This window comes from Pundamilia nyererei, unplaced genomic scaffold (assembly GCF_000239375.1).
Source record: "Pundamilia nyererei isolate P.nyererei 1_Seehausen unplaced genomic scaffold, PunNye1.0 scaffold00243, whole genome shotgun sequence".
Lineage (NCBI taxonomy): Eukaryota > Metazoa > Chordata > Actinopteri > Cichliformes > Cichlidae > Pundamilia > Pundamilia nyererei.
In genome coordinates this window covers 64,081-72,828 of record NW_005187644.1, presented here as the reverse complement: position 1 = coordinate 72,828, position 8,748 = coordinate 64,081, and the positions used below count along the sequence as shown (strand labels likewise).

The 8,748-nt window shown below is 39.9% G+C and overlaps 1 protein-coding gene across 1 annotated transcript in view; it reads right to left on the bottom strand.

Annotated features, from left to right (window-relative positions):
• The window catches only part of LOC102197077 (protocadherin Fat 3-like), a 206,721-nt gene that overhangs the window by 137,720 nt on the left and 60,253 nt on the right, over window positions 1-8,748 (bottom strand). The window contains exon 2 of the mRNA XM_013914977.1: window positions 593-3,926. Coding sequence (XP_013770431.1) covers window positions 593-3,899 — 3,307 coding nt within the window. The 5' untranslated portion in view covers window positions 3,900-3,926. The remainder of the gene's footprint in view (window positions 1-592; window positions 3,927-8,748) is intronic.

Genomic DNA, 8,748 nt, shown 5'->3' with positions numbered 1-8,748 from the left:
AAATGTGAGTAAGGTACCGAACTCAGGTTTGCTCCCGCTTTATTTTTAAATACGCATACGGTACTTGTATGCGCCCTATGATCCAGTGCGCCTTATGTGTGTGTTAAATACAGTAATGGCACACATAACCGAGACTGCGCCTTTTAGTACAGTGGGTTAGGGTTGGTCATGAAAATACGGTATGTTCTTTTATGCCTTTTTGATCCAGTAGTCCACTTTTTGTCATTGTGTCCTGGTCCGGCTACCTTTTATTGCACAATATCTTCATATTCCATGTTCCATATTCATTACTTATAGCGGGGACTATTTTAATAAATTATTATCTGGGTGTTCTAAAAGCTGCAGTTAAAGTATTAACAATAATGCGAAAATAACTAAACAGCCAATACTGTGTTCCCCAACTCACGCTGTATTGACTTCTTTGTTTATTTTAGTTAAAACAATACACTTCAGTAACAAGAACGTTACAACACTAGACAATTTTATACAACCATATAGTGTTTTAAAACCATAATTCAAACTGTTATGCAATAATTCTCATTTGCCATGACTAAAAGCATGACACGCAATATCATTTTCAAAGAAAACTCACCTGTCTCTTCATCTATGGCAAATCTTCCAAGCCCACTCCCATCTCGAATGGAGTACTGAACTTCTCCATCTCTGCCAGCATCATCATCATTAGCTGTGACCTGGAGTAGAGTGGTTCCAATCCGGGCATTTTCTTTAACTAATCCAGTCAAAGCAAAATCAGAAAAGTATGGGGCATAGAGGTTTTCATTCACATCTACAACCTCCACCTCCACAAAGGTAACAGAAAGAAGAGAAACAGGCCTTCCTTTGTCTTTGGCCTTTACAGTAAGGTTGTAGAACTGCTGTGTCTCATAGTCCAGCTCCTTTGTGAGTCGAATAACTCCATTTGCCCTGTCTACTTCAAACCATCCATTATAATCACTGGCTAGGGAGTACCGAACCTGGCCTCCCAACCCCAAATCTGGATCCAGAGTTTCTAACCAGGCTACAACTGTTCCTACTGGGAGATCCTCCAGAACCCTGGTTCTGTACACAGCAGGGATAAATAGTGGAGGACAGTCATTTACATCCTCCAAAATGATTTTCAGTGTGGTTACAGAAAACTTCTGGCTTCCTTTCTCCGCTTTGTCCCGAGCCTCAATTTTTAGGTTAAACGTAGAGACAAACTCCCTGTCTAGTTGGCCAGCAACATATAATATCCCACTAGTGGAATTGATACCAAACTGAGTGGTGCTTGTCAAAAGAGAGTATACAATCTCGCCATTGGGCCCAAGATCTTTGTCAATGGCCTCAACCTGGATGACGTCAGTACCTATGGCTAGGTTTTCAGGTATGACAATTCTAAAGCCTCCTTCTTGCAAAAATTGGGGTGCATTATCATTTGCATCTTCTATATAGACAGTAAGCAACCGCCAGGAACTTTTCTGTGGAAGGCCAAGGTCATAGAGAGTTAAGTTGAGGAGATAGCGATCTCTTTTTTCTCTGTCCATGTGTAGGAACACACTGATAAGTCCCGTCTGTATGTCAATGGTAAAACAGTTATCAATATTTCCATCTGAAATAGAGTATAGAATTTGACCATTGAAACCTGTGTCCCCATCATAGGCATTCACATTGAAAACACTTGAGCCTACCTTAAGGTCTTCCTGCACAGTAATATCTGTGGGAAATGTTTTGTCAAACTGGGGTGTCTGCCGATTCACAGAAAAAAGGTCAATAAAACCTTCCTCAATTTTAGGTTTATTGCTAGCTTTGGACTTTTTCAGTAACTTTTCAGCTAATTTTTGAGCCACATTTGTTTCTTTACATGTGAAACGTTTGGAAGAAGATTTTCCATAAACAACTGAGATATTGACAAACATAGGATCCGAAAAGCTCTCACCATCAGTGGCAGTTATTTTTAAACTAAATAAACCACTCTTTGGATGGGCTCTTGAGAGAGAATGCTGCAGTGCAAGAACCCCTGAATCTGGGTTGAGGTCAAAGTACCCCTGTTCGTTACCTGAAATAATCTTATATTTCACTAACTCTAATTCATCTATATCAATTGCAGACATTGTAGTAATAACTTCATTTACTGGAAAATCCTCAGGAATAATCCCCTGGCATGCTACCTTCTCAAACAATGGCTGATTATCATTTACATTTTCTAGATGGATTGTTACATTGACTTCACTTTCTCGTCTGTAAGGAGACCCCCAGTCAGATGCTCTGACTATGAACATAAAGCTTTCTGATGAGGATTCAAAATCCAGCTCTTCAGTAGTGCTTATAACACCAGAAAACTGATTGATTTTAAAGGGTAATGGCTGAAGACTGGAAATGCTGTAAGTTATGTATCCATTTTCACCTTTATCTTTATCAACTGCAGAAATTGTTAATACACTGGTTGCAACTGGTACACTTTCATTAACAAAAACCTCATAAGAGGACTGAGCAAATGTTGGTGTGTGATCATTGGCATCCTCAATGGTTACCCTCACTTTAACTTTGAGATTACTATCCATTTCCACTACTTCAAGATTAAAGACATCCTGGAACACCTGAGTGAACCAGCGAGCAGTAGAGATTACACCCGTTAGGGTATTCATTTGAAAAAAGGATGAATCCGCAGAGGTTGTTAAGATATATTCTGCATCATCAGGTTCTGGTGTGATTTTAACAGCCACTACAAGTGTACCTGGAGGTGAAATTTCATTTAAACTGACATCATACAACTCTTGCATAAATTTAGCATCTGAATTTTGATGTTTTTCGACCTTGATTTGGATGACTTCAACAGCAGATAACTTCTGTGGGGTGCCCCTGTCTTTAGCCTGCAAGCTAAGATTACAGCCATAAGGGTACATTTGACTTATTGACTCAAAGGCTTTAATAGCAAACTCTCCTTCTTTAGTTCTGTCAACAAAAAACTGCTCTGACGGATCTCCTCCTACAATGACCAAGGAATCTATTTCTCCATTTAAGCCTTCATCTTGGTCCTCAACAGTAACCACTGCATACACAAGATTTTTATCCAGCCATGAGGGGCTGTGTGTGAGGACATTCATGAGTGGAGCATGTTCATTTAAACGCTCTACATGGACAAAAAGTTTGGCTGTGCTGCTGATACCATTATTTCCATAAAGCTTCATGCCACGGTCCACCGCTAGAATTTCTAAGTCATAACGGTTCTGCTCATCGACATTAAGCCTTCCACTGAGAGTAACCACTCCACTAGTTGGGTGTACAGCAAACAGTTCAGTTTTTTCCTTGAAAAAATAGTAAAACTCTCCATTGGAACCGATATCCGCATCTGTGGCAGTAACTTGTGCTATACTAGTTCTGAGAGGGGTACTCTCTGCTATGGTGACGGAGTATGTGGTAGGAGAGAACAAGGGCCGGAGGTCATTCATATCCAAAACCTGAATACTGACTTTAGTCCAGGTCTCAAGAAGAGCCTCTCCCTTGACAGAAGCTTTCACTGTCAATACATAATTATCCTGAATCTCTCGGTTCAATATGGCGGCATTACCACCTTTAGTCCTTATGCGTAAGAAACAGAAGTCTCCGAGTACATACTCCTCTGCCTTGAAAAAACCGTCATCGTCACCTGAGGTGATTCTGTAGCGGATCTCCCAGGAGTGCTGGGCGAGGTGGATGCCCATTTTAATTTTACTGTTGGCATAGGTGCGTGCTGCTGAGTTTTCATAAATTGTGGCATGGTAGACAGGCTGAGTGAAGCTGAAGTGAGATTCATCTTGAGGAGCCCCATGGGTGTTCTGACCGTTGCAGAGTGGTGACTTCAAGAATACCAACAGCAGCAGCAAGGCCAGGCGGAGATGAGGGGCTCGAATGCCTTCCCACTGGCTCATATTCATATCCATTCCATCATAACTCCATGCTGAAGCAGTCTAGAAAAAGAAAGGCAGAGACATAGAGAGAAACGTCAGCAACAGGAGGGGGGATTCTTTTCATTCACAGTCTCTGCCAATTAACCATAGTTAATAGCCATAGTTAACCATTAGAGGAGTAGAGATGGTGAAAGAGATGACCGAGCTGAGTGCAGTTACTTGGCAGCCATAATGAAACTTACATCATCCTTGTGCAGTATGTGGATACCGACAATCAACTGTTACTTTTAGAAAAAAAAAAAGCTGTGGTTGTTTGTCAAGGAACAAAACAATTATATGGTTAGGAAGAATTGTATCATCATCAACATACTATAGAACATAACTGCAGAGACAAATTGCTACTATACTTTGACCCTATCATAACCCATTTTCTAAATTACTTGAAAATTGCAGTACTATATTTCAAAACCATGTAATATCACCAAAAGTAAGCCAGATGTGGTTTCAAATGCAAAGTAGCTACTTTTTTCAAAGTGTTCTCTCTTTTATTAAAAAAGAAAATACTGTGTTCTGTAAGTAAGCAGCCACAAGTATGTGCCAATCTGCACTTTTGGCCTGAAACCTTTTCCAGTAAAAGCCATGCTGTAGCTGTAAGACTACCACAATAGTCTGCATTTTGGTGACTAAGCACTTTCTCCACAAGGGATAAAGAGATGGAGTGGAAAGGCAGATGGTTTCCGAGTCTTCTGAAAGAGTATTTACTTTCTGTTGAAAGTAAACCTATTTAGCTTGGCAACAGTGCCCCCAAATTGAAACAATACAAATTGAAACCTGAGTGCGCATTTAAATAAAATTCAGTAGTCATTCGTGAGTGAAAAATGTGACGATAATCCTAAGAGAAATGCAGAAAATATCACTTTTTCTTCTTTTTCTCTGACATTATTAAACTGTCAACTGAGGCACACTAATTATGCCTCAGTACTGAAATAACCCTTCCAATCTGTTTTTGTTCACTTTTGGCAGAGTCACTACGTATCTAAGCTAATACAGTAATAATACATACAAATGGTTGTTTTTCCCTATTTGTACTTGGAGTAGAAACAATTTAAGGGATTCTGTCATTGCAACATCTGACACCAGTTCACAATTTTAGGTTTATTGCTGTCTCAATACATTTCCTGAAAGGCATGGTTCTGCCAAAATTTATAGCAGACAGCTGCCGCTCGCAAAAGGAGCAATGGCAAATGACAAAGCAGTGGAAGCTGAAAAATTGCTAGAAGTGTAACTAACAGAGGTATAACGGACTGAAAAAAGATGAGTGAAGAAGAAACACTCATTCTGCATTTATTGATTAGTTATTATTAATCGCTGGCGGTCTTCTACAGCCTGTTTTTGTCCTGTCTTCCAGCCTGGTTTATCTGGACGTTTTTTCTGTTAGAAGGAAGAAACCTTGCCACCGTCGCCAAAATACTGGCTCATGATTGTTAGGGTTTTCTCTGTTTTGTTTGTATTACTGTAATTTCTTTACTTTACAACATAAAGCACCTTGATGCACACAGTTATATCATAAATTAACTGTGATGTATCACATCTTTGGAAAGCTGAGTACAATTTCTCTAGCCACACCCAGGCCTGATTACTGCCACACCTGTTCTCAATCAAGAAATACCGTAAATAAGACCTGCCTGACAAAGTCGAGTAGACCAAAAGGTTCTCAAAAGCCAGACATCATGCTGTGATCCAAGAAATTCATGAACAAATGAGAAACAAAATTATTGAGATCTCTCAGTGTGGAAAATGTTATAAAGCCATTTCTAAAGCTGAGGGACTCCAGCAGACCACAGTATTATCCACAAATGGCGAAAACATGGAACAGTGGTGAAACTTCCCAGGAGTGGCCAGCCGACCAAATTTACCCCAAGACCACAGCTCCTGGGATATTTTTGGTCCAAGAGGTCACAAAAGACCACAGAACAACAACCAAAGAACTGCAGGCCTCACTTGCCTTTGTGTTCATGATTCCACCATAAGAAAGAGACTGGGCAAAAATGACCTGCATGGCAGAGTTCCAAGACGAAAACCACTGCTGAGTAGGGCTGCCACGATTAGTCGACTAGTCACGATTATGTCGACTATTAAAATCGTCGACGACTAATTTAATAGTCGACGCATCGTTTGAAGCTTTGTAAGATCACAAAGGACGCAGGAATGATTAGTAGGATTTAAGAGTGTAATAACGGACTGAAACAGAAGATGGCAGCACTGCATGTACAAGGATGCCAGCTGCCGTTAAACCCCGAAGAAGAAGAAGCTGTGTCCCAGAATTCATAGTGCAGCCCAGCGCAGTTGTCAACAATGGCGGCAGCTAGTTAGTTTTAACTTTACTCTTATTATTCTTTCTGGGTCACAAAATAAATGTTTAACATATTTTCAGGCGAGAATGTTTAAACCTCAAATATCTGCTCAGTTTATCAAGACACCACATATTTTCAAAAGCGCTCCGACGTTTTCGGAGACGTCTGTTACCCACTAGCTCGTTAGCTAGGCGGGGGCAAGGCTAACTAGAGCCGTGAGAACACCGGACTCCCGGCAAATCGTTTTCAAACCCACCGTCGTCTTTTGCTAGTCAGGTTACACATATATATAAGTCACTTAGATAACTTAAAAATGTTATTGTTTGGCTTTCTTTAGTATTTTATTTGTTCCTGAGTAAATCGGTTTGGCTGAGATTAAAGTTATAGTTTTTGCACAGCTAAAACTGTCAAGCAGACAGCTGATTATCAGAAGTGTGAGACGCTGGAGAATATACTCCGGTGTCCTGTTATATTTTAGAAAGCAAGGAGTTTATTAAACTTCACCGAAACAATCTGCAAATTTCATTAAAAATTAATAAACTACCATCTTGTCTTTATTTTTAGTTAGCACAAACACTTCAAGCTGTAAGCTAATGATAGTTATATAAGACCAGATGCTGCTGGTGCAATAAGCTGTACGCTGTACGTCCAATGGATGATGATCTGATTAGTCGACTAATCGCAAAAATAATCGGTGACTAGTCGACTATCAAAATAATCGTTTGTGGCAGCCCTACTGCTGAGCAAAAAGAACATAGAGGCTCCTCTCAGTTTTGCCAGAAAACATCTCGATGAACCCCTAAAGTCTTTTCGGAAAATACTATGTGGACTGATAAGACAAAAGTTAAACTTTTTAGAAGGTGTGTGTTCCATAATATTTGGTGTAAAATAACGCAGCTCTCAGAAAGCGAACGTTATTTCAACAGTAAAATACATGTGATGGTCTGCGGCCGTTTTGCTGCCTCAGGACCTAGACGACTTGCTGTGGTAAATAGTACCATGAATTCTGCTGCCTATCAAAACATCCTGAAAGAGAATGTCTGCCCATCTGTTTATGACCCCAAACAGAAGCACAATTGGGTTCTGCAGAAGAACAACAATCCAAAACACACCAGCAAGTCCACCTCTGAATGGATTAAGAGAAAGAAAACAAAAACTTTGCAGTAGCCTAGTCAAAGTCCTGACCTGAATCTAACTGAGATGCCCTGGCATGACCTTAAAAAGACAGTTCATGCTTAAAAAGTCCTCCAATGTAGCTGGGTGCAGCTCCTTTGCAGAGTGAGCTGCAGATAGGCAGGTGGACAACGAGCTCTGTAGTAAAGGTTTAACCCTTGCATGTTATGAGTTCTGTATTCTGATAATTATAACATATACTATATTATGCCTATATTAATTCAAATGCTGCAAATATCCCTCTGTAAGAATTGGGCACCTCAACATGCCAGTTTTGTCTAATTAAAAGAAGTAAGAAAAAACTTTAGTACCTTTTTTCATTCAACAGTACACAACATTAAGCATTAAGCTTAATATTAGACTCCATCTGCTGAAAAATGTAAACAGTTGACAGTTCTGAGCTGTATTTGATATTATTTTGTCATTGTTGGACAGATGTGGTTTCTGAGGATATAAAAGTTTCAAAATGATAATTATTCATCAAACTTTCCATCTCTTCAGATCTTCTTATAAACACTGTAAACAATGCGAGCTTAAAATATTTTTTCATCATTCTGCTGCATAATTGCTATGTTGTTACTATACCAGCAAATCCCACAAGCTTGTGTCAGCTAAATGTCTGCCACACACACCACATCAGCCACACAAAAAAATAGCATCATTCTCTTGAGAGAAGTCCCACTTACTGTCAGCTCTAAACACCCTGTCATTAGCTTTTTATTACAGGCTAATTAGCCTTGAAATACATGGCAAACGGCAACCAGCAACTTCTACTGGAAAGAGAGATAATGTTGCTTTGTCTGACCTTGCTAATACACAGCTATAGGTTAACATGTAACTCAGAGAAACAGTCCTGCTGGCAAGCCTGCTGGTCATAAAACCTTTATGGATCTATAGAAAGATGTTACCAGCATGTAAAGTTAAGCACACATATGCATGGACACAGGCACATATGCATACATACTCTCAGTGAAAAGCTGACTGAGGCAACAAGGTAATGTGAAGCATAGGGATGGGTATTGAAAACCGGTTCTTGTTGAGAACCAGTTCCCACTGTTTCAATTCCTTGGAATTGTTTGCCATTTTTGCAAACGATTCCCTTATCGATTCCAGTCGCCCTGAATGACATCACCACGTTGCGGAGCGTCATTTACCTGGCAGGAAACATGGCTGCTAAAACGCTAAAAAGTTTGGTTATACTTTACAAGAACGGAAGACAACAGGGCGACTTGCAATACTTGCAAAGTAGATATTTCATTTAAGGGAGGAAACACTACGAATATGCAAAAGCATTTGCTCACAAAACACACGATGACCTTAAATGAATGTCGTGTTTTTAATTCCGCTCCGGACTC